Source organism: Rhamphochromis sp. 'chilingali' (genome assembly GCF_963969265.1).
Source record: "Rhamphochromis sp. 'chilingali' genome assembly, chromosome: 19".
NCBI lineage: Eukaryota > Metazoa > Chordata > Actinopteri > Cichliformes > Cichlidae > Rhamphochromis > Rhamphochromis sp. 'chilingali'.
The window spans coordinates 11,978,353-12,004,196 of record NC_137946.1 but is presented as its reverse complement, the minus strand read 5'-3'; the positions used below and the strand labels follow the sequence as shown (position 1 = coordinate 12,004,196).

The 25,844-nt window shown below is 45.3% G+C and overlaps 1 protein-coding gene across 1 annotated transcript; it reads right to left on the bottom strand.

Moving 5' to 3' along the window:
- Positions 1-907: 907 nt before the first annotated feature.
- On the bottom strand, positions 908-20,683 carry scn4bb (sodium channel, voltage-gated, type IV, beta b; the record flags this gene model as incomplete). The annotated part of the gene is made up of 5 exons (XM_080866197.1): positions 908-1,004; positions 1,162-1,291; positions 5,582-5,801; positions 5,904-6,067; positions 20,599-20,683. 5 exons carry the CDS (start codon positions 20,681-20,683, stop codon positions 908-910), a joined length of 696 nt encoding a protein of 231 aa, XP_080722323.1.
- Positions 20,684-25,844: the final 5,161 nt, after the last annotated feature.

The window sequence follows — 25,844 nt, the reverse complement described above, 5'->3', positions numbered from 1 at the left end:
TTTTTCACATAGCCGTATAACACAAAGCAAAATTTAAATTTGGTATCAATTGTGTATATAAAATAATATGTAATGGTGAAAGTATAAACACAAAACAACAACAAATTATGCCGACAGATATATTACTATTTTTTCACAGGTTGGTAACAATGTATCAGATTAAGACTGTAGTTGTGAATTGAATTCCCAAATATTCATTTAAGAAGTTACTCAAACGTCTTGTTTTACAGGGCCCGTAAAATAATAGGAAATTAATCACTTAAACTAATTTCAAGTTCCTGAAATACATAGTCTTTTGTAAAGTATCTTCTTTCTTCATGTTGTATTGTGTTGTTGAGTCCATTTAAGCTCAAACCTTCACTGCTGTTGCTGGAGCAGTGACGTCTTAATTGACCCACCCAGAAAGACAACATGGGGATAATGATCATTTGAGATTTCTGACGTGTTCCACCAAGCCTCAATATATTACCTGTTTGTTACATTTCACCAGGCTCAGTTACTGTCTGGATATCCTAAATAAGTCAAGTGTTAGTTGTTACCCCTTTATTTGGTATTCCAACTCTGTAACATGCAACTTCTGTCGGTGCTGTGCGACTGGAAACTGAATTTCCCGGAGGAACCCACCCAAGGGATTAATAAAGTTTCATCTAATTTCTAATCTGCTACTGTTTATGTAAATTATGCAGTTATGCAAAAATGATGTGCACATTTTAAATAATATTGTTGTACATCATCTGGACAGTTACTTCTCTTTACACATTTGATATAATTTCCCTCTCTGAAGGCCACAACCAGAGTTAAGCTTTTAACTTGAACATAATGAATTTGGCATATACAAATATCCAGAGAAGGTATATAAATATGAGCACTGTCATATTTATATTCACTTGTTTTTACATGCACTGTCTCATTTCTTTTTTGGTGTTGGTTTTGAATCTGCTTTGGATCCTGAGAGGCCATTTTCTGTGTTGTCAATCCCTGATGAAGTTACAAGGCACTCCTTACTGCAGTTGGAGGTAAAAGAGACAGTGTTAAAGCTGTAGACACACAACAGTTCAAAGCTGAAAATCCTCAGCATGTACATATACTGGCTGATCTAACTTGATGCCAAGCACCAACTGTGTAATCTAGTGAAAGATCATTGCTTATAAGAAAACTTACTTCTTCTCCTCAAGCTTGGTGAGAACAAAGAGAGTGAAGTTCTTGAGCAGCATGAAGCCCATCAGCAGTGCAATTGCCCCACCCACAGCCGAAGCTATGATGATGGTCAGCGTGTTGTCCACCTCCCTCACTGCAGGCATTAACAAATGACCAGGTAAAAACTGATGAAGGTAGCTAAACATGATGACATGTTGTTCAGGCATTGTCTGTCTCAGGGTAACCTCCTGTTTTAGCTGATCTTGTGACCGTTGCTCCTTCTACATTTATCAGTCTTAGAATAACAAAAAAGCTGTGAAATGTAAATATGAAATTACATACATTTAAAAATATTTTAAATATATATAAAAAATATATGAAATGTCACCAGATTTCTTTTTCTTAACTGCACAAATATATGTTTTTCATTTATGTGCGACCTGATTTATTTTGTACGGAGCCCCGCAAGGGACATGGGAGAAAAAAAAAATTAAGATGAACTTTTGCGAGATCTCGCAAAACTAACTTGGGATGTAGCAAAACTTTTGCGGGATCTCGCAAAATAGACTGCATACTTCGCAGGTTGCATTTGAAGGCCGAGTCAGTGTATCCTTCGTAACCCAACCTATCCCAGAATTCATGGCGCGGCCCAGCCAATTCGTTTCCAACAAGTTTAGTTTTAATTTTACTCTTTGTGGATCACAAAATAAACTTTTAAGATATTTTGAGGCGTGAATGTAGCTGTGTAAATGTCTAATATCTGCTCAGTTTATCATGACATCACATATTTGCAAAAGTGCTCCAACGTTTTCAGAGACGTCTGTTACCCACCATCTCGAAGCTAGCAGGAGGATGAGGCCCACTACAGCCGGGGAGAACACCGCACTCCCGGCACATCGTGCCTTGACCTCCCGGTCGGCTTGAAGCTGGTGGCCTCCAAAGAATGCGGCCAAAACATTTGCGAGATCTCGCAAAACTTCAGCTCCCATGTCCCATTTTCTCCTATGTCTCTTGCGGAGCTCTGTAATTTTGCCTTCGACACATGCATGTTCTCTCTTATTTTTACCAGTCCAGTTGAGCATCTGGAAGACCACCCTTTCTGTGACTGCCTTATACACCAATCAACCATAACTTTACCATTATCTGCCTAACATGGTGTCATTTGCCTTTTGCTGCCAAAACAGTACTGACCCCTTGAGGCATGGGCTCCAATAGAGTTACCATGTACTGTAGCTATTTGACTATAGTACAGTCAAATAGCTGCACAGCACTTTGTTTGAAAGCGCTTTATAAATAAAGTTATTCCATCCATCCATCTGTCTTCATCCGCTTTATCCGGGGCCGGGTCGCGGGGGCAGCAGCCTAAGCAGAGAAGCCCAGACCTCCCTCTCCCCAGCCATCTCTTCCAGCTTATCCGGGGGAACGCCAAGGCGTTCCCAGGCCAGCCGAGAGATATAATCTCTCCAGCGTGTCCTGGGTCTGCCCCGGGGCCTCCTCCCGGTGGGACATGCCTGGAACACCTCACCCAGGAGGCGCCCAGGAAGCATTCTTGTCAGATGCCCGAACCACCTCAGCTGGCTCCTTTCGATGTGGAGGAGCAGCGGCTCTACTCTGAGCCCCTCCCGGATGGCTGAACTTCTCACCCTATCTCTAAGGGAGAGGCCAGCCACCCTTCGGAGGAAGCTCATTTCCGCCGCTTGTATCCGCGATCTCATGCTTTCGGTCACTACCCTTCTCCCATCACTGAGTTGCTCCCTTCTCCCATCACTTGCGAACAAGACCTCGAGATACTTGAACTCCTCCACTTGGGGCAGGAACTCATCCCCGACCCGGAGTGGGCACTCCACCCTTTTCCGGCTGAGAACCATGGCCTCAGATTTGGAGGTGCTGATCCTCATTTCCGCTGCTTCACACTCGCCTGTGAACCGTTCCAGTGGGAGCTGGAGGCCTTCACCCGATGAAGCCAACAGAAACATATCATCCGCGAAAAGCCGAGATGAGATTCTGAGGCCACCGAAGTGAAAGCCCTCCGCCACTTGGCTGCACCTAGAAATCGTGTCCATAAACATTATGAACAGAATCTGTGACAAAGGGCAGCCCTGGCGGAGCCCATCACCCACCGGGAACGAGTCCAACTTATTGCCGGCAATGCGAACCAAGCTCTTGCAACGGTTGTATAGGGATTGAATGGCCCGTAGCAATGGGCCAGACACCCCATACTCCCGCAGCACCTCCCACAGGACACTCTGAGGGACACGGTTGAATGCCTTCCCCAAGTCCACAAAACACATGTAGACTGGTTGGGCAAACTCCCATGCACCCTCAAGTATCCTTGAGAGGATAAAGAGCTGGTCCAGTGTTCCGCGACCAGGATGAAAACCGCATTGTTCCTCCTGTATCTGAGGTTCGACTAGCGGACGAACTCTCCTTTCCAGCACCCTGGCATAGACTTTCCCAGGGAGGCTGAGGAGTGTGATCCCCCAGTAATTGGAACAGACCCTCCGGTCCCCCTTCTTAAAGATGGGGACCACCACCCCGGTCTGCCAGTCCAGGGGTACTGCCCCTGATCTCCATGCAACATTGTAGAAGCGTGTCAACCAGGACAGCCCTACAACGTCCAGAGCCTTCAGGAACTTGGGGTGGACCTCATCAACACCAGGGGCTCTGCCACCAAGGAGTTGTTTAACTGCCTCAGTGACCTCGCCTCCGGAAATTGGCGGGTCATTCTCCTCATCCCCAGACTCTGCTTCCTCCTCGGAAGACGTGTCAGTGGGATTAAGGAGGTCCTCGAAGTATTCCTTCCACCGCCTGACAAGTTTCTCAGTCCAAGTCAGCAGCGCTCCGCCAGCACTATACACAGTGCAGGTAGAGCACCGCTTTCCCCTCCTGAGACGCCTGACGGAATCTCTTCGAGGCAGTCCGAAAGTCTTTTTCCATGGCCTCTCTGAACTCCTCCCACACCCGAGTTTTTGCTTCAGCCACTGCCCGAGCCGCCTGTCGGTACCTGTCGGCTGCCTCTGGAGTCCCACAGGCTAACCAAGCCCGATAGGACTCCTTCTTCAGCCTGGTGGCTCCCTTCACCTCTGGTGTCCACCATTTGGTTCGTGTTCCTCAGAATGCTGTTGAAGCTCTGCCGGAGGTGTGCTTTGAAGATCTCGCGGACTGGGGCCTCTGCTAGATGTTCCCAGCACACCCTCACTACACGTTTAGGTGCACCGGGTCTGTCCAGCGTCCTCCCCCGCCACCTGATCCAACTCACCACCACCATAAGTTGACAGCTCAGTCCCTCTCTTTACTCGAGTGTCCAGAACATATGGTTGCAGGTCTGGTGATACGATTACAAAATCGATCATTGACCTGCAGCCTAGAGCGTCCTGCTGCCACGTGCACTTATGGACATTCTTATGTTCGAACAAGGTGTTCGTTACGGCCAAACTGTGATTTGCACAGAAGTCAAATAACAAAACACCGCTCGGATTCAGATCAGGGAGGCCGTTCCTCCCAATCACGCCCCTCCAGGTCTCACTGTTATTACCCACGTGAGCATTGAAGTCTCCCAGCAGGACAACAGAGTCTCCAGGTGGAGCACCCTCCAGCACCCCACCCAGGGACTCTAAGAATGCTGGGTACTCTGAACTGCCACTTGGCGCATAAGCGCAGATGACAGTCAGGACCCGTTCCCCGACCCTAAGGTGCAGAGAACAAACCCTCTCATCCACCGGGAAAAACCCCAACGTACCGGCAGCTAGCTGAGGGGATATTAGAATACCCGCCGGGGATCAGTCCGCCAGGGCCTCCGCTCCTGGCCGCCGCCCGGCACACAATGCACCCGACCCCTATGGCGCCTCCTGCAGGTGGTGGGCCTGCGGGAGGATGGGCCCATGTCCCCTTTTTGGGCTGTGCCCGGCCAGGCCCCATGGACTAAGGCCCGGCCACCAGACGCTTGCCCTCGGGCACCCTCCCCGGGCATGGCTCCAGGGCATCTGATTATCTGACTTGTTTGTCCAGCACATGCTCAACTGGACTTAGATCAGGGGAATTTGAGGTCAAGTCAACACCTCAAATTCATTGCTGTGCTCCTCAAACCTCTCCTGAACCTTTTTTTTTTGTTTTGCAACGCAATATCCTACTGAAAGAGTCCACAGGGATTACCGCTTCCATCAAAGGGAGCACATGGTCGGCAACAGTGCTTAGGTCGGTGGCCATATCAGAGATCAGTGTTGTTCACTTCACTTGTCAGTGGTCTATGGTGTTATGCACTGATTGGTGTATATCAGTGTGAAAACATGAACATTCAAATGACTAGTTCAATGGGGCAGAAAAAAGCTGGTTTACAGTTTAACAATGATGTCCTTAAAATCTAACAGGATATATTTAACTTTGTAATGAAAGAAAAATAAATTAGATGACACTGTGGCATATGTCATAGACCATGACCACTCACACTCGTCAACCACTATGAGGTTGAAGATGGCACTATGGTTCTTGTGGTGCTCTTTGGGATTGCGTCCAAAACACGTGTACTGTCCCCCATCCTCAAAGGTGATGTTCAACAACAAGATGGAGACGTTATTATGATGGTTTTTCCCCACAAACTCCACACGCTCCCGGAATATAGTCACATCTGGCACCACCCCCTCTGAAGGTATCACTGACTCACAGACCTGATGGGATCAGCAAGATATCAGTCATCTCAAAACTGCTGCCGACTGCACAAGTTAGAAAAAAACAAACAGAAATCTTTGAATCACGTGGAAGGTTTTTACCTTTTGCATAGTGCCGTTGTCATTGAATTGCCAGTTGAAGTAGAGATTTTCAATGCCAATACAGCTGGCATAGGTGCACGGCAAAGTAACTGTGCTCCCATTCACTGCCTGAAGGAAGGGAATTTTCCCGACAGACATCTCAAGGGCCTGAGCAGACCACGCACCTGAAAAGGAGAGGAATGGCAAAAAACATGAAGATAGGACATACACCAGTCTTACAGTGCAGTACCATAGTGTGAGGTCTGTATGCTGGTGTAATAATTTTTTTTTGTCTTGGTTATTTGCTTTCTTGCTGAGAGTTAGATTAGAAGACCGGCAGTAATTTCATATCTGTTTGTTAAATATACAACTACACCTACCAACTAGTTGATACCAAGGCCGGGAAAAAGCATTTAAACAGCTCTTTCTTTATATTTGTTTCAAGTTGTCTGTTTTATTTGTCATTTTTTAAATGCTCTTGAGCAATATTTCTCCAGGCTTTCTGAAGGTCAAAGGTTTTCTTTGGTTGCTTTTTTATTCAATTTTAGTGCAGTCCTTGTACCTAACCATTTTCATAGGAATGGTTTTTGTCACTGACCTCTGAATTATTCAAGCATAAAATATGTATCTAACTAAAAGGATGAACAATTGTTGTGTCCATTCATGGCAGAAAACTTAGAAAAGAACCAATTTTAAATTGTATTTTTAGGCACATTGTTACACACAGCTGAGAATAAAAAATAATTTGATTAGTTGAATCTATAAATGGCTTGGGGATAGAAGCTCCTCTTGAGTCTCTCTGTCCTTGCCCGGATGATGCGGAACCTTCTACCGGACAGAAGTTGGACCAGTTTGTTGCCATGATTTCATTTCATTTCATTTAAGTATTTATTGTCATTGTCAGAGAACAATGAAATTGCGTTTGGGGCTTCCGTACAACCCGTAAATAATGATGGGACGGGCCCTTCAGTATCTTCAGTGTCCTTGCAGCAGCGTTCTGCCATATGGATCACTCTCTGAAGAGCTTTTTGGTCCTTAACACAGCTGTTCCCAAACCAGGATGTGATGTTCTGTGTGAGGATGCTCTCCACAGTGCCTGTATAGAAAACCCTGAGGATCTTTGGAGAGACCCTGAACTTCCTCAGTTGTCGTAAGTGGTACAGGTGCTGCCTAGCCTTTTTGGTCTGGACCTGAATGTGGGCAGACCATGTCATGTCTGAGGAGATGTGGACACAGAGATACTTGAAGGTGTCACGGCGACGGATGGCCGGTACTGAATAGGACTCAGGTGCAGAAACCCAGAGCGGAGACAGTAGATGATTTAACAGTTTATTACGGTTAAGTGCAAGGGGGAAAAAAAGGGAAACGTGGCAAAGACAGAAAATGACGAGACGTGGAGCCTTGGTGTGGCGTGCCCAGGGGAACGTGGCTAGGGCGAGGGAACGAGGCCTGAGAAGTGGAACGGAGCTGAGTGGGGAACAGTCACACTGAGGGGAGAGGATATAGGAGTTAGGCAGGTAGTGAAGGCAGCTCAGAAGTGGCCAGTATAAGAGCAGCAATTCTTACTTGCAGTTAGGGACCTGGAGTGTTTGAGAGGGGGATGATGAAGATCCAGGGGAGGCTGAGTGGCGTGGAAAGGCTGACCTGAGATCCGGGGCTCCAGATGGAGTGTGATGGCAGGAGGGCAGGCAGGTGAGGCACAGAGGGATTTCCAAAATGATCACTAGGTATCCCGAGTCCGGAGGTGGAGTGAGCCAGGGTGGGTACAGCAACTGTAGCACAAAAGAGTCTTTGTTAGTAAGATAAATCACAGCGAGAATTTGAAACACAAGACCTGTTACCAACATGGGTTGATGACGAACTGGCAGTGAGTGAACATCGATGTGTGGTTTAAATCCCTCTGGCTTGATAGCCTGCAATAGGCTCCAGGTGTGCAGGAGCTGGAGTTGGCCCTGCCCAGGGGCGGATCCCAGGTCAGTTCAGGAGCCTAATGGAAACTCCAGCCACCCACCGTAGACCATGACAGTACCCCCCCCTCAAGGGACGCCACCCGGCGGCCGACCGGTCCCCAGCCCGCGACGTGACCTGAAAAAATCAGAGACAAGAGCAGGATCAAGGATAAACGAGCGAGGAACCCAGGCACGTTCCTCAGGCCCATACCCCTCCCAGTCCACCAAAAACTGGCGACCCCGACCACAGCGACGGACGTCAACGATCCACTGAACTGTATAGGCCGGATGAACATCGATGAGCCGGGCGGGCGGAGGGGGGTCGGAAGGCGGGCACAGCACACTGGACAGCACAGGCCTGACTTGGGAAACATGAAAAACCGGGTGAATCCGCAGACTGGGAGGAAGCTCGAGCTTCACAGCAGAGGGCGAGATGACCGAGTGGATGACATACGGCCCAATAAACCGAGGAGCCAGCTTGCGGGAGGAAACTTTAAGGGGAACATCCTTAGCCGACAGCCACACCTTCTGCCCTGGAGCGTACCGAGGAGCTGGCGACCGTAGACGATCTGCATAGCGGCAGTGGCGGGCAGCAGCTTTCTTCAGTGCCTCCTGGGTCCGAGTCCAGACGCGGCGGCAGCGCTGGAGATGGTGCTGGACGGAAGGCACAGCCAAATCAGCCTCTTCCTCAGGGAAGAGGGGAGGCTGATAGCCCAGGGACGCTTCAAATGGAGAGAGACCAGTGGATGCGGAAACATGAGAATTGTGCGCATACTCCACCCATGGGAGATGTGCTGACCAGGTAGCCGGGTTATGGGAAACCATGCAGCGGAGCATGGACTCCAGCTCTTGGTTGAGCCTCTCAGTCTGCCCGTTGGTTTGAGGGTGGTAACCAGAACTGAGGTTGGCTCGAGCACCCAGGGCAGAGCAGAAAGATTTCCAAACCTGGGATGTAAACTGAGGTCCCCTGTCAGAAGTGACCTCGGCAGGAATCCCGTGGAGTTTGAAGACGTGGTCAACCATCAGTCTTGCAGTTTCCGTGGCAGTGGGTAGTTTCTCCAGGGCAACGAAGTGAGCTGCTTTTGAAAACCTGTCGATCACAGAGAGTATCACTGTTTTACCTGCTGACCTAGGCAGTCCAGTGACAAAGTCCAGGGAAATGTGGGACCAAGGACGAGAAGGTACGGCTAGAGGTTGTAGAAGACCGGATGGTCGCTGATTTCGGGTCTTGTTCCTGGCGCACACGTCACAGGCAGAGACGTAGTCCCGCACATCATGTTCCAGAGTTGCCCACCAGAAGTGACGACGTAGTAGTGCGATGGTGCGGCCGATTCCAGGATGGCAGGAAAACCGGGAGGTATGAGCCCACTTAATTACAGCCGAACGGGTTGCTGTGGGAATGAAGCGGCGGCCCGGAGGACCTGTGCCAGGGTCTGGTTCATCCAGTAAAGCACGCTGGATGGATTCCTCTATGTCCCAGGATAAAAACGCTACGCGGCAGGAGGCAGGAAGCACAGGAGCTGGTTCGGTGGGTTCAGCGTCTGGGTCGTAAAGACGAGACAGGGCATCAGCCTTGGCGTTCTTGGAACCTGGACGGAAAGAGATGGCAAACTTGAAGCGATCAAAGAACAGAGACCAACGGGCCTGGCGGGCGTTTAGACGCTTAGCTGTTTTGAGGTAAGTAAGGTTTTTATGATCTGTGAAGATGGTGAATTGGTGTTCAGCTCCTTCCAATAGGTGACGCCACTCTTCCAGGGCTAACTTAATAGCCAGCAACTCTCTGTCTCCTACATCATAGTTGCGTTCAGCTGACGAGAGTCGACGTGAAAAAAAGTCACATGGGTGTAACTTGGCCTTGGAACCTGAATGCTGTGAAAGGACCGCTCCGACGCCGACGTCGGACGCGTCTACCTCTAGAACAAATGGCTTGGAGTGATCTGGGTGACACAATACTGGAGCTGAAGTAAATAGGCGCTTGAGCCTACTGAATGCTACCTCAGCTTCAGGTGTCCAGATGAACTGTCTTTTGGTGGATGTGAGTGTAGTGAGAGGAGTGGCTACCTGGCTGTAGTTGCGAATAAACCTCCGGTAGAAATTGGCAAAGCCGAGGAAACGTTGTAAGTGCTTGCGTGACGTGGGCGTGGGCCACTCCAGGATCGTGCGGATCTTGGCTGGATCAGTCTTCACCTGCCCTCCTGCGAGTATATAGCCAAGAAAAGTGACAGATTGTGCATGAAACTCACATTTCTCGGCTTTGACGTAAAGTCGGTTTTCCAGGAGGCATTGGAGGACTGCTCGGACGTGGACATGGTGTTCCTGGGGGGTCTTGGAGAAAATGAGTATGTCATCAAGATAAACAAAGACAAACTGGTTCAGGAAATCACGGAGCACGTCGTTGACCAGGTTCTGAAAGACAGCGGGGGCATTGGTTAACCCAAACGGCATGACCAAATACTCAAAATGACCTAGGGGCGTATTAAAAGCCGTTTTCCATTCGTCCCCCTCCCTGATGCGGACAAGGTGGTAGGCATTGCGGAGATCCAGTTTGGTGAATACGGTGACTTCATGGAGGGGTTCGAAGGCTGAGCTGATAAGGGGTAAAGGATATTTGTTTTTAATGGTGATGTCGTTTAACCCTCTGTAGTCTATGCATGGACAGAGTGATTTATCCTTCTTTTCCACAAAAAAGAAGCCGGCGGCCACTGGAGAGGAGGATGGGCGGATGATACCTGCAGCTAATGACTCGTGGATGTACTTTTCCATGGACTCTCTTTCTGGTCTGGAGATGTTGAATAGCCGGCTAGAGGGAAGCGGAGCACCAGGTAGAAGGTCGATAGCGCAGTCATAAGGCCTGTGGGGTGGTAAGGACGACGCTTTGTCTTTACTGAAAACTTCCTGGAGGTCATGGTACTCAGGTGGGACGAGTGTGAGGTCAACCGGATCAACGCCCGAGGTGTTAGTGTCAGGGGCACCCGGCGGTAGGGCAGACTTGAGGCAGTGGGCTAGACAAAAAGGGCTCCAACTAGCGATTTTACTTCCAGACCAGTCTATATGAGGGTTGTGTTTCTGTAGCCAGGGGTAGCCTAGGATGAGTGGTGAATCAGGAGAAGAGAAGGTGAATAAGGTAATGGCTTCATGGTGGTTTCCAGAGGTGACGAGGGTTACGGGGCCAGCCTGATGGGTTATCTGAGAGAATATTTGATCGTTTAATGCGGTAACAGGGATGGGAGGATCGAGAGTCTTGAGTGGCAAATGAAGGCGTCTAGTGAGAGCTAAATCTATTAAATTTTGCTCTGCTCCGGAATCAACGAGAGCATGGAGGGGGTGAGAAACCTTATTTAGACACAGGGTGACTGGTAGAATTAACCGGGGTTTGGAACTGAAAGAGGATCCGCCCACCTGTATCCCCGAAATTACCGGCGGGCGGAGCCTTTTGGCCGAACCGAACACTGCGCTAACCTATGCTCCACTGAGCCACAGTAAAAACACGCGCCCGACCGAAGCCGTCGTTCTCGCTCCTCTGGTGTGAGACGAGAGCGGCCGATTAGCATAGGCTCCGGAGCGGCGTCCGTTTCCACGGAAACGGGAGCGGATGTTGACACCGGACGTGACGGTGGAGGAAGTGAAAACGTACGAGGCGCAGGTTTACGATGTTTCTGGTTCTTTTCTGCCTCCCTTTCCCTCAGGCGATTATCTATCCGAAGGGAAAGGGAGACCAAGTCTTCAAAGGATTCGGGCTCATCGCGGGAAGCGAGCTGGTCTTTGAGCTCGTCGTTTAAGGCGCGACGGAACACTCCCCGAAGGGCATGATCGGGCCAATTGGCCTCGGCGGCTGCAGTACGGAAGTCGATAATGAACTCAGCGACACTCCGGCTCCCCTGTTTTGCAACCCGAGCAACCTTTCATCAGAACTACCCTCCGATACTGGGTGAGTAAAGGTCTTTTTAAACTCGCACAGAAAATCATCAAACGAGCAGGTTGGGAGCGGGTGAGCCGACAGGTACGCCTCGGCCCATAACAGCGCCTTGCCCTGTAGCTTAGCCACCAGATATGCTACCCGAGCTGATTCGCTAGTAAATGAACGGGGTGAATGCGTGAACGCGAGAGAACATTTCAGTAGAAAGGCCGTACAGCGGCCCCGCTCCCCAGAGTACGGCTCGGGTTCTGGGAATGCAGCATCGCGAAACACGGAGCCCGAAGGGGTCGGAGCTGGGGAAGACTGGGGAGGTTCTGCCACGGGCGCAGGGGACGCGGAGGATGGGCCTGGAGGAGGGGAAAGAGCCGACTGAATCTCCTGCAGGGAAGCTAAGATCCTAGCCTGGGTCTCGCCTATGGCTTGACACCGGGTGTCGAGAACCTGCAACGCTTGCTCATGAGCCCCTAAAATGGCTCCCTGCTTGGAGACTGCTGCACGTACTGGGTCTGCTGAGTCCATTTGTTGGCCAGTTCGTACTGTCACGGCGACGGATGGCCGGTACTGAATAGGACTCAGGTGCAGAAACCCAGAGCGGAGACAGTAGATGATTTAACAGTTTATTACGGTTAAGTGCAAGGGGGAAAAAAAGGGAAACGTGGCAAAGACAGAAAATGACGAGACGTGGAGCCTTGGTGTGGCGTGCCCAGGGGAACGTGGCTAGGGCGAGGGAACGAGGCCTGAGAAGTGGAACGGAGCTGAGTGGGGAACAGTCACACTGAGGGGAGAGGATATAGGAGTTAGGCAGGTAGTGAAGGCAGCTCAGAAGTGGCCAGTATAAGAGCAGCAATTCTTACTTGCAGTTAGGGACCTGGAGTGTTTGAGAGGGGGATGATGAAGATCCAGGGGAGGCTGAGTGGCGTGGAAAGGCTGACCTGAGATCCGGGGCTCCAGATGGAGTGTGATGGCAGGAGGGCAGGCAGGTGAGGCACAGAGGGATTTCCAAAATGATCACTAGGTATCCCGAGTCCGGAGGTGGAGTGAGCCAGGGTGGGTACAGCAACTGTAGCACAAAAGAGTCTTTGTTAGTAAGATAAATCACAGCGAGAATTTGAAACACAAGACCTGTTACCAACATGGGTTGATGACGAACTGGCAGTGAGTGAACATCGATGTGTGGTTTAAATCCCTCTGGCTTGATAGCCTGCAATAGGCTCCAGGTGTGCAGGAGCTGGAGTTGGCCCTGCCCAGGGGCGGATCCCAGGTCAGTTCAGGAGCCTAATGGAAACTCCAGCCACCCACCGTAGACCATGACAGAAGGACTGCACCCTCTCCACGGGAGCTCCATTGATGATAATGGGCTTGTAGTCTCTGTGCTGACCCCTTCTGAAGTCCACCACCAGCTCCTTGGTCTTGCCAACGTTCAGCTGGAGATGGTTGTCCTGGCACCATGATGCCAGATTCTTCACTTCATCCATGTAGGCCGTGTCGTGGTTCGAATTTTTGAGGAAGAGACATATGACTGAAAGTCCATAGTGGGTCAACACAAATGATTTTATTAAAACACATATATGTGGTGAAGATGGGCTCTGCAAAATATCAGGCTCCATCTCCCGCCTGACAATAGGTGGGTGTAATATTTATACTTATGATGACCAGTAACTCGCGTCACTAAAACAGAACAGTTCCTTTCTCAGTTCCTCCACCGCCTCCCAGATGCATCCTGTTATTACACTTTTCTAGACTTACACAACATTTGCAATCAGTTTACCCAGACAGACTATGTGTCTGTGTTGTTAACCTCAGTACATGACCCCCCTCTACGTCATCTGTTACCAGGCAAACTCCAGTGCAGCAGGCTGCTGAATGCACGCAGGCAATATGTAGTAAATTATACTGTAAACATGTAGGCAACCTTTCAATAGCTGAACTTTGCTCCATTGATCGGCCAGATATCGCGCTGCCCGTAGCTTCAAACCATTAATTAACTTGACCGAGCTTCAACCCTTTAATTATGCAATATGTGTATAACATGATTACAGTTGCACCTGCAATGAAAGATTATTATGTGCTTATGCTAACACCTGAAATACAGACTTTCGTTGTTGGAGATGGCGCCCAACACCACTGTGTCGTCAGCAAACTTCACAATGGTGTTGGAGCTGTGAAGCCATCCTTAATGGGAAACAGGGATATAAGGCTCAGCTATGGCAAATTACACAAGAACAGGACTGAAAATAAACAAGTCATATAGAGCGAGGAATCAAAATTCTTGGATCAAATCATTGTTAATATGTATGGAGGTTGTCAGGATGGAGGTACAGTGAGAATATGCCATCTGCACCCCCTGGCTGGGAGACTCTGTGATGGTTTGGGATTTCATTTTAGCCAGCGGTGTTGGTGATCTTATCGAAACTGAAAAGCACTGTCTGACTTTGATTCATTCAGTACCATCTGAAATAATAACAATTATCCCAAACACACTGCCGATGCAGTAAAAGCACACATAAATAGAAAAACATGCAGCTTAACAATATAAATCATGAACTGCACCTCAACATTACTGAAGCAGGGTGGGCTCATCTTGACAGAGAACAGAACAAAAGGCATAAACATCCAAAGAAGAGGTTTGAATGTCCTTCAAGAAGTCTGGAGAATTATTCCCGAGGAAGACTTAAAGAAATGAGAAGAAAGCGGCTGATGAGAAGTCAGGCTGTGCTAAAGAATAAAGGTGGTCATACCAAATATTGACTTTCGAGCTCATGAGTATCATACAATCTCTGTTTTTGGCCTACATACTGTATTTCCATTATGTTTACACTTTTCGATAAAAACACTGCACCAATTTTGCTTGCAAAATATAAAGAAATGAGAAGAAGGATGTGGTTCAAGTCTTTTGCACAGTAATGTAAAATAGATTTGATAACCTCCACTGACTCATAGCATCTTATTTGTTTAATTTGGGGAAAAACATATGTAAATAAATAAGATAGACGCTACATGCTGGGGTGTTTTTGACCTGGGAACAGTGAATTCCTGTAGAGATTTTAGTTCATCGCTGCTTTTAAGTCAAGAAAAAGACGAGATTTTGTTTGATTTTGCGTAATATAAAAATTCATCAGCAATAAGAATTACTGATGGTTGGATTTTAGTTCATATTCATCAGAAGTGTAGCACTTAGACAAGGAAGTGAATAAAGGATATTTCCCACAATGTCAGCCCATCATTTACATTTCTTATCTTAGTTGTCAACGTTATTATAATGTCAGTAACACAGATACATTTTCCTCAGTATCATGCTAAAACTGATTTGAAAACCTTCAACTTTTTATGTTCATGGGCAGGAGAATACATGTTGTGCTCTGTACTTTTTTGTACAGTAAAAAGAGATGCACGATTAACAATGAAAAGTCACCTTTTAGATTATTTTGTACCATTTTTAAGTAGATATACAGGGAGTGCAGAATTATTAGGCAAGTTGTATTTTTGAGGAATAATGTTATTATTGAACAACAACCATGTTCTCAATGAACCCAAAAAACTCATTAATATCAAAGCTGAATGTCTTTGGAAGTAGTTTTTAGTTTTAGCTATTTTAGGAGGATATCTGTGTGTGCAGGTGACTATTACTGTGCATAATTATTAGGCAACTTAACAAAAAACAAATATATACCCATTTCAATTATTTATTTTTACCAGTGAAACCAATATAACATCTCCACATTCACAAATATACATTTCTGACATTCAAAAACAAAACAAAAACAAATCAGCGACCAATATAGTCACCTTTCTTTGCAAGGACACTCAAAAGCCTGCCATCCATGGATTCTGTCAGTGTTTTGATCTGTTCACCATCAACATTGCGTGCAGCAGCAACCACAGCCTCCCAGACACTGTTCAGAGAGGTGTACTGTTTTCCCTCCTTGTAAATCTCACATTTGATGATGGACCACAGGTTCTCAATGGGGTTCAGATCAGGTGAACAAGGAGGCCATGTCATTAGTTTTTCTTCTTTTATACCCTTTCTTGCCAGCCACGCTGTGGAGTACTTGGACGCGTGTGATGGAGCATTGTCCTGCATGGAAATCATGTTTTTCTTGAAGGATGCAGACTTCTTCCTGTACCACTGCTTGAAGAAGGTGTCTTCCAGAAACTGGCAGTAGGACTGGGAGTTGAGCTTGACTCCATCCTCAACCCGAAAAGGCCCCACAAGCTCATCTTTGATGATACCAGCCCAAACCAGTACTCCACCTCCACCTTGCTGGCGTCTGAGTCGGACTGGAGCTCTCTGCCCTTTACCAATCCAGCCACGGGCCCATCCATCTGGCCCATCAAGACTCACTCTCATTTCATCAGTCCATAAAACCTTAGAAAAACCAGTCTTGAGATATTTCTTGGCCCAGTCTTGACATTTCAGCTTGTGTGTCTTGTTCAGTGGCAACCCGTTCTCACTCCCAAAGCGTAACATTTTACGCTAGGTGACAAATCGTCACCATATTACGTTTTCGGCTACCCACCACGTTCCTAAATGACGACCTCGGAAAAAGAGGAAATATGAGAACCGTCTGGACTGAACCTACACATGTTCGCTCTTTTTCTTCAAATCGCTTAGAAACACGCTATTTAACATCATTAAAGTCCTGGTTAAGGTCAGGAATAAGGTTATGGTCAGGGCTAGGGATAAGGTTAGGTTTAGGGCTGGAATACAGGTCTGGAACGTCTACTACCGCGGGAGCGTCATTGCACTGGATTCCAGCCATAACCCGCCGCGTACCATAAGAACGCCGAAGGTCTCCTTTCGCGTTCCTCAGGAACGCCGCGGGACGTGACAAAACGTCCACATGTTACGCCTCGGGAGTGAGAACGCTCTGTCAGTGGTGGTCGTCTTTCAGCCTTTCTTACCTTGGCCATGTCTCTGAGTATTGCACACCTTGTGCTTTTGGGCACTCCAGTGATGTTGCAGCTCTGAAATATGGCCAAACTGGTGGCAAGTGGCATCTTGGCACCTGCACGCTTGACTTTTCTCAGTTCATGGGCAGTTATTTTGCGCCTTGGTTTTTCCACACGCACATCACCCTGTTGACTATTTTGAATGAAACGCTTGATTGCTCGATGATCACGCTTCAGAAGCTTTGCAATTTTGAGACTGCTGCATCCCTCTGCAAGATATCTCACTATTTTTGACTTTTCCGAGCCTGTCAAGTCCTTCTTTTGACCCATTTTGCCAAAGGAAAGGACGTTGCCTAATAATTATGCACACCTGATATAGGGTGTTGATGTCATTAGACCACACCCCTTCTCATTACAGAGATGCACATCACCTAATATGCTTAATTGGTAGTAGGCTTTTGAGCCTATACAGCTTGGAGTAAGACAACATGCATGAAGAGGATGATGTGGACAAAATACTCATTTGCCTAATAATTCTGCACTCCCTGTACACAGTCACTGCTTACTAGCACTGCGTGTAATGGGCATGGATCACAAATTATTTATCCTATCAACCACTTAAGTTTTTCTTTTATGAAAATATATTTAAAACCACAGATATTATTTCTATTAATAGCATTAAACAATTCAAACCCTTGGTAAGAGAACACCATAATGTCCTTGCTGTGACTTTGCTGTGAAAACTGTAACTGCACACCAAGGACCATCAGCATCCATCAGCATCAGAGTGTGCTGTGATTATACTTTACATATTTCAATTCAATTATTTTTTTATCTATTTATGTTCAATTTATGTATACCTGATATATATTTTTCATATCAGGCATACAGTTGTAGTCAAAAGTTAACATGCACTCATCATGGACATGCATGATCTGGTATTTGGGGCCTTTAACAGTTTCTTTGAACTGTTCTTTTATGAAATGACAGCGCACATCTATAATGACCTTAAAACAGGGGTGGGCTGCTGTAAATTTCAGCTGAGCTTTAAAGTGTTGATTTTGGCACACGATCTACTTCCTTGGTCGATGGCTTGGCTTAGTAGATGATGGGAATCCCACTTCACTGTGGAAAGTGATGCTGGAGTTCCAGTAGTTTTCCATTCATGGCAGGCTTGAGCCCCTGTGGTTCCTGGACCTCTTAACCAATTGCCTCTTATCTGAGGGTGCCAGTTTGGGACTTCTAACAGACCTCAGCGAAGTGGTGACACATCTGAAAAAACTACAAGAGACCTTCCCAACTTGTGTAAATCTACAATTCTCCTGAGATCTTCACCTTGGACTTCCAATGTTCCAGTTGCAGTCAGTCATGACCATGAGTAGTTAATAAGCCTTTGCTTTGTCAAAAAAACCAAAAACCAAAACAGTGTAGAACTTTCAACCCCATTTACTGAATGTTTTATGTGAGTAAATGTATATTTCTGGTCCAGTGTGACTTGGAGAAAACACCCAATCCCTGTTTTTTGTAAGTCATTACAGATGTACAGACGAACAGTTTGAAGAAATCATAAAAGTCCTCAAATTACCTTAACGTTCATGCCCGTGATGAGTGCATGTAAACTTCAGACCACAACTGTAAGACATTCGAACTTAGCACTTGCTTTTGTGTGAAGGTCACAGACAGCAGATGGCTACAGTATATAATTTCAGCAGGTCGAGGACAGACAGAAGCTCTCCTCTCTCTCTCTGGCCTACACCACTAATGTGCCTTTTGCTTAGTGCTTCCTGTGAAGGATGTGAGGTAAAGTACATGCTGACAGTGTGTTTTGCAGGTTGGAGATTTAATGCAGAGAAACACTAACACAGACCTATTATATGATCAGTAGTTGCATGAGAGTAGTAACATGTCCTACACTCGTTGTAACATTCCTGTGATTCTGCCCTGTGGTTTGTGGACACTTTGTGCATAACATGCTCAAGGTCAACATCTCACAAGCACCATTTGCAGGAACAGGAAACACAAACTGACAAAGCGAAAGACGGGGGAGGGGCACTGTAAGTGTGCATGCTATCGATTCACTCTCAGCTCACTCTTGCCCTGACAAAAAACGAAATCACACCTTCTAATCTTTTCCTCAACTGCTCCTATGTAGTCCAGTGAGCCCAGAAAAGGAGTAATGAGAGAGCAGCACAATCACTCTGCAGTCTCATGCATGCATGTTTTATTTTATTCTTTTATCACTAGTTTTTTCACAGTATTTGTTTGATTTTATTTTCATTCTTTTAGCCCCTCTGTGTGTCCTTAACGAACACATTTTCCAGTACAAGGACACTGTTGCTATCAGTGTAGATACTGAAGCTGCTCACACAAGATCAGGAAATTAAAAAACCCCCATCTTATTTCTGTTTTATCCCTAACACAATGAAAACCTTTTGGTATTTACTGCTCTCTTCTAAATCCAACTTCTGTACTGTTCATTAAAACTTGTTTCGTGAGTCTTGGTGTTTCAGATAAAAGTAGCACACTGGTGTTCCAGTTTCTAACCCACATATGTCAACATTTTCTTCTTCTTTTTTTATTAACCGATGTATGCAAAAAACCACCAACTACTGTGAGGGCTATGTGGGGACAAGAACAGATCATTATTTGAAGGTAAAATAAAGACACATACCGTCCATGAAAATTACATCTACCTTTTAAATGTTCTGACTAAACACTGTCTAAAAATCAAGCCCATCAATGCCATAATGCTTAAGACATAAGATGATTTGTCTAAGTCATAATTCAGATAGTAATAATAACTCAGAAATAAAATAAAATCTATTTTCCATAGTACCTGCCTCTCTTTATCCTACATGTGGCTATAAAACTGTTATTCTCTCTGTTCAGGCTGTTAGCCATATCCTGTAAAGCACCTTACAGTGCATCATACAATAAATGCATTACATAAGGCAAATATCATTCTGTACTCCTGTAATATAATCACTGTCCTGAGCTATGGTTTAACCGCTGTAGCATCTTTCTCGCTGCTGGCCACCTGCATTTGCAGATTTGGCCTACTGTGCAGTTTCCGCACGTGTTTCTTGAAAGTTTCTTTTACATTGTAAAAAAGAAAAAGAAAAAGAACACCTGTGAAAAATCGCTGATCTGTTTATGAAAAATCTGGCCAGACAGTGACAGTTACTCATCTGTTCCTGTGTGTGAATGTAACACAATGCAAAGAAAAGAATTTGGTATTAAAAGTGGGGAACACAGGATATTTATTGCAATAGATTCATTTTTATGCACCTTACAGGACTTGAAATGGACTGGGACAATAAGGGAACCTTACAGCCTACATCTCCTACACAAGATGTTTTAAACAAGGGAGCTTTAACTGTTTAATGTGTGTTTGGTGCACTGATGCCCCAAGAGAGGCATGAATAGAAATTAAGTTATGACTCTAAAAAGGATGTGGGTATTTCAAAGCACAAGTATCAGCATCAAGTATTAGCTCTGAATGATTATTTGAAGTGTCAAGCCACATTATTACCTATCTGTTGGCTATAAATAATCTCAGGCTTGTACTGTTACTTTGTGCTTACTTGTAAAAGCCATCAAAACTTTACGACTCATATGAATTTAACAAAACCAGTTAGTTTACAAGACTTCCACCTACTGTCCTACTTCTACTCCATCTGGCTCAGAGCAATATGTAAAATGCAACATCATGCAAAAAAAAAAAAACAAACAACAAAAAAAAACCAAGGACAACCCAAACAAAAATAATCATAGTGTTTCTTATTTCTTACACAAATTGTTGTGCTCTGCATAGGTCAGAGATGAAGGTCAGTATAAGACCTAGAAATACCAAAGCATCATTATTCTACCTAAACACATGAATAAATACTGATGTGAGGAAAAGATGAAGCTTTCTAACACTGCACACATCATATGACATAAAAAGAAAGACAGACATTACCAAGCAGCAAAGAGAAGACCAGGCCACAGGTTGTGTGTGGAGGGCCCAGCCTCACGGGTTCAACCCCAATCCACCGGACCTTCATGGCTGCTAGAGCTGCTCCAAAACAAATGATGCTGCAGTATCCAACACTGGCCCCGAAAGCTAGGAGAATACTCTCTGTCCACTGGAAAAATCAGGAAGCTGCTCTGTGGATGCGTGTACTCCAAGTGTTGCACCTGCAGCTGTTTCAGGGTAGCACTCCTTTAGAAGGGACTGTCGGTGGGCAGAGGAGGAGGAGAGTGAGGAGAAGGAAGGAAAAAGGTTAATTAACTAAAATCTGTCGCGATGAATACACAAGCAGTACAGTAAAAAGTTATATTAGTGCACAGAAAATGCAAGTCTCCTACACATACAATAACCTTTTTAAAAAAATAAAATAAAATAAAAATAAAGGATGCTGAGTGAAAAGAAACATGACTTGATGATAAGCACAGTTTAACTTTGCTACTGCCTACCTGCTCCTGCAGCTGGTGCTCACTCAGAGGCTGACCAACTGCATGCACAGCTGAGTCAGTGTGGACAGGACGGAGGCAGAGCAGCACTCACTGCGCAACCAGGGTTCACTCAAGGAGAATCTGCCAGGCAGCACTTTCACTGCAGAGACAGCCACATTGCAGTGCCAGCCAAGAAGAGCGACAATTAAATAAGAGAGGGGGGATGTAAGCAAAAAAATAGAGGTACCGAGAGACAGACATCCAGGGAAAACGCCGGGGCTCTTATCCCTCCTCAGCACAGCCTCAGTGAAGATAAATCTCCCTGTTCTTCTCTCCGGCTAACTCCCAACTTTTCTCTGTCCTCTCAGTTGGCTGCATGCCACCTCTCTCTTACCTCACCTCTGCACCCCCCCCCCCTCCCCCCCTCCAATGCCCCAGACAACTCCTTGTCTCATTCACCCCCCCATTGGTGTACACACCCAGGCACTTTTGACAGTGTTTATGAAGCTCAGAGAAAAGTTCTGCAGTGCAGGGTGACGTGGAGGCTGGGTACGTAACCACAGATCCCCCAGGTCTCCTGTAAGACACACATTTAAAAGCTCCTATCATAAATACTTCTTTCATCGTTCTTTCCTGGGCAAAACCATATTTTGCAACGTGAGAGATTTACAATGGGTGAGGAAAGCAGTAAAGTAGCTTCTTGTTTGCACAGACTTGTTTTAAAATGTCTTTTTCTTTTAATTGTAATCATTAAAAGCTGCCCCCTACTCTTATTTTGTTTCTTCTGTCGTTTTGTCTTGTAAGGTGAAGATTTCTTGCATCGCATTACCATTCAGAGCTATGAATTAGCATATTTTATGTGCAGTATGCCCTATTTAGTGCATACAAAGTCACACTATCTTGTGTATTGTTATATTGTTCTTTAATCTGCTAAAACTCTGCTGTAAGTCCATTATGATACACGAGTGTGTACAGTCATTTTTTTTAAAGCACGACAGCTTCTTTGCCATAAATGTACAGACCATCAGTCAACAACAGCTCAGCAATGCCTTGTGTCAGCACTATTCACCGCAGCAGAAAATGCTTAGCACTTAACTTACAGATTTGATTGGTTTATTTATTTATTTGCCTGTCAGACTCCATCTGTTAGGTGCCTCTATGGTCACAAAAGGTTTTTCAAATACAAAAAAAGAAGAAAGAGAGAGATTTGTGAGTTTTAACGAGGATGCAGCAGAGGCCATGTGACAGAGCTTGTCACCTGAGTCGAGGTACAGCTGGACAAATAGAGGACACAGAGACAACTCACATCTGCTCACATCCATGCATGCTTGTTTTCCGCTGCTGATAGTACTTTTTTAAATTTTGTTTTTCCGTTTACAAGAAAAAGAAATGGAGAGATTTGCGATTCCAAGGGCTTTAACTGCAAGTATTTGCCTTACATGCTAATAACTGTGTTTTCGTATTTGCAAGTTGATGCTGTGATTATTGAGAAAGGTGTTATTTGGGGGGAATAACGAACTGCACCTTTTCTGTTTCTTAATTTATACGTTTATACACTCTTTAAAATACATTAATGTTTTGTGTTAGTTGTGCAAAACTTCAGATAGTCAGCAATAGAAATATTATGTTATTACTGTTATTTCTATAGTATATGATACAATCAGTCGGCTTGGCGTTGCATGCATGTTGGTATGTAAGCTAAAGTATTATTCATAAGAAGTTGAGTGAGCAAAGTTATTTCTTTGTGCTTGTTTAAACAGCATGAGGCTGAATGGCGTAATCCCACGTACGTTATGAATATGATAATCATAGGATTTCAAATATACACTAACAGGGATTACTGATGTGGATTATTCACGCCTCCATTATTAAACCCGTACAGGTACGTAAGGTTTGGTGCAAGGTCACAGCAGGTAGAGTGGAGACGTTTCATGGGTGGGAGATAACGTGGGCAGGCTGCAGGCTCACTGCTCTCCTCTGCAGGCCCCTCCACTGGAGTATCAATGCAGCAGCAGCGGGAACTCTTCCAGAACTGCAATAAGGGAAAAAAACAACAGCATCGTGCTGCAGGAAGACAAGAGAGCTACTGCAGACCTGTGCAGGATGACTGTAACTACACAGAGAGCACGTCAATTTACAGCCAGTACAAAACATAATTATATTGTATTTACTGGTAGACATGTCCCTCACATAATGCATTATGACTTGCAGATGTTTTCAAGTTTACCTCAGACTTTTAAAAGAAAATCTTGGTATCTGGATTTACTGCAGCAAAACACGTGAATCTGTAAAAATACTTCAGTACAAGTAAAAATCCTTTCGTGTTAGCCTTACTACAGCTCTGGTCAGAAGTTTGCATACACTTCGTAGTTCTCGTGTCTTTCTTGTTTGATACACTCTCAGTCCGAGGCTACGTGACATTTGCTTCACTGTGGACAGTGACGCTGGTGTTTCAGCAGTTTCCATAATGTTGCAGGCTTGAACCTTGGTGGTTCCTGTGTTGCTGCATGACTGCGATGTTAATGTTGGTGTTTAAATGATTTCTTTGAACTTTTTACAGGGTGGAATAATTCTACAGCATACAGCCTGAAAAAGTTTGAAAAACTAAGAATTGAGGCACAAGATTGAAAGGATTTTGGAGTTTCTCTAATCTACACAGGGTCAAAAGTATGCACACAGGCCAAAATATATACAAACATCCCCACTAATATTTGGTAAAATTACCTTAGCTAGTTGCAACCACATGCTTTTGGTAGTCGTTAACAAGCTTCTGGCATAAATCTACTTGTATACTTGACCACTCCTCTCTTAAGAATTAGTAGAGATTGTTTAAATTGGTTGGTTTTCTTGAACTGATCTGATTTTCAAGTGTAGTTTGTAAAATCTTCAACAGGGTTGAGGCTTTGGGAAAACCATTCTAGCAGCTTAATGTTAGTGTGCTTTATCCATTCCAAAACCAGTTTTGATGTAATGTATGCCGCCGTGTTCACGCTCCAACTGTCTAGCTGTTGATTTGAGGTGAAGCTAAAGAATTTGGAAGTATTCCTTCTCCTTCTTACCCCACTTTGTGTAATGTAATAATGGATTGCATTTATATAGCGCTTTTCTAGACACTCAAAGCACTTTACAATTCCACCATTCATTCACTCTCACATTCACACACTGGTGGAGGCAGCTACAGTTGTAGCCACAGCTGCCCTGCAGGCTGCCATATCGCGCCATCAGCCCCTCTGGCCAACACCAGTAGGCGGTAGGGTGAAGTATCTTGCCCAAGGACACAATGACCAGGACAGACAGAGCTGGAGAGAGGATCGAACCGGCAACCTTCCGGTTACAAGATGAGCTTCCCAACCACGGTCGCCCCCAATCACATGTAATGTATCTGTACCACTTAAAGAAAAACAGCCTCAGAGCATGGTTATACCACTGCCATGCTTGACAACTGGTACAGTCTCACCTTCACTTCACTTTCATAAAACATGCCAAACTTGGGCACCTTCTTGTTTTTTTACATTAATTAAAATGTTTACTGTGTAATCATTCCATCCTGGAAAATGAACAAAGAAATCGTTAAAAGTCCTAAATTACTATGATATTCATGCCCATGATGAGTGTACATATACTTCTGACAGCTGTAAGTACAGTTATATAAAAAAAAGGAAGATTATTTCATAAAGTGCATTTCACAGATATATTTATGTGCAAAGAGAAAGGTTAGAATGATGTGTACAAAAAACAGCAGTGAAAAGGTCTCAGTTAGCATGTGAAAAGCTACAGTTCATGACAGCACAGTTAGAAATAGTCTGAATATGTCTGGCGTGTTTGGAGAGCTTCCAAGGAGAAAGCCTCTTCTCTCTGCAGAGAACATGGCAGCTCAGATTAGGTTTACAAAGTTGCATCTGAACAAAGTCCTTTGAACAAACAAGACCAGAGTCGACATGTTTGGCCACAATGACTTTATCTGACATCGGCAGTGGGAAAAGATGGGAACTATTTATCCAGCTGAGAATCCAACCAGAGACTTCAAAACATTTGCACCTGTTTGATACCCAACCTAGCCACTAAACTGTCATATCACTCCAAAACATTATTTCTTTTAATGAGAGGTAAGTTAATCTCTCACAGCAAAAAAAAAAAAAAAAGCACAGCACGTTTATGTGGTTCTGTGATTGTTAAATATGGTACACTTACACTGATCTAATGAAAAGGAATAAAGTAAAGTGGTTCAGCGAGTTGTTTTCAATGATAACAAATACACCGCACAATATAAAATGAAAAAATGAATCAGTAGGGCGACAGATGGGGTTTTTGACAAGCTTGGACAATTCCAGGCAGGTTCCTGCATGTCCCAGTCTTTCCACCCCGCCTTAGTAACTAATATTGTTCCAGCAGCTTGAGTTAGATTTATCTTAGGACAGATATGAACATAACAGGTAACAATGTAATTCAATTTCAGGAATACAAAAAATGAGCATTCAAGTTACCAGTGATGTGTTCCACATCTGTTTGATGTTTTTGTGAATTTATGCTCTTTGTGAGCAGTGTCAAAGTAAAGTCACCAATATCCTTTCAATAACTGTCCCAGTGAGAGTGTTTCAAATTATTTGAAGACACAGAAAACATCAAAGTGACTTTCCAGCACAAACTGTAAGCTGCAATCAACTGTTTTAGGGCAGAGTGACTTACAATAACTCACTGTCACACACACCGAGGAGTGGCTGACAGTTGGTATGTTGCATTCTCTTCCATGCTACTGAGCTGTTAATATCG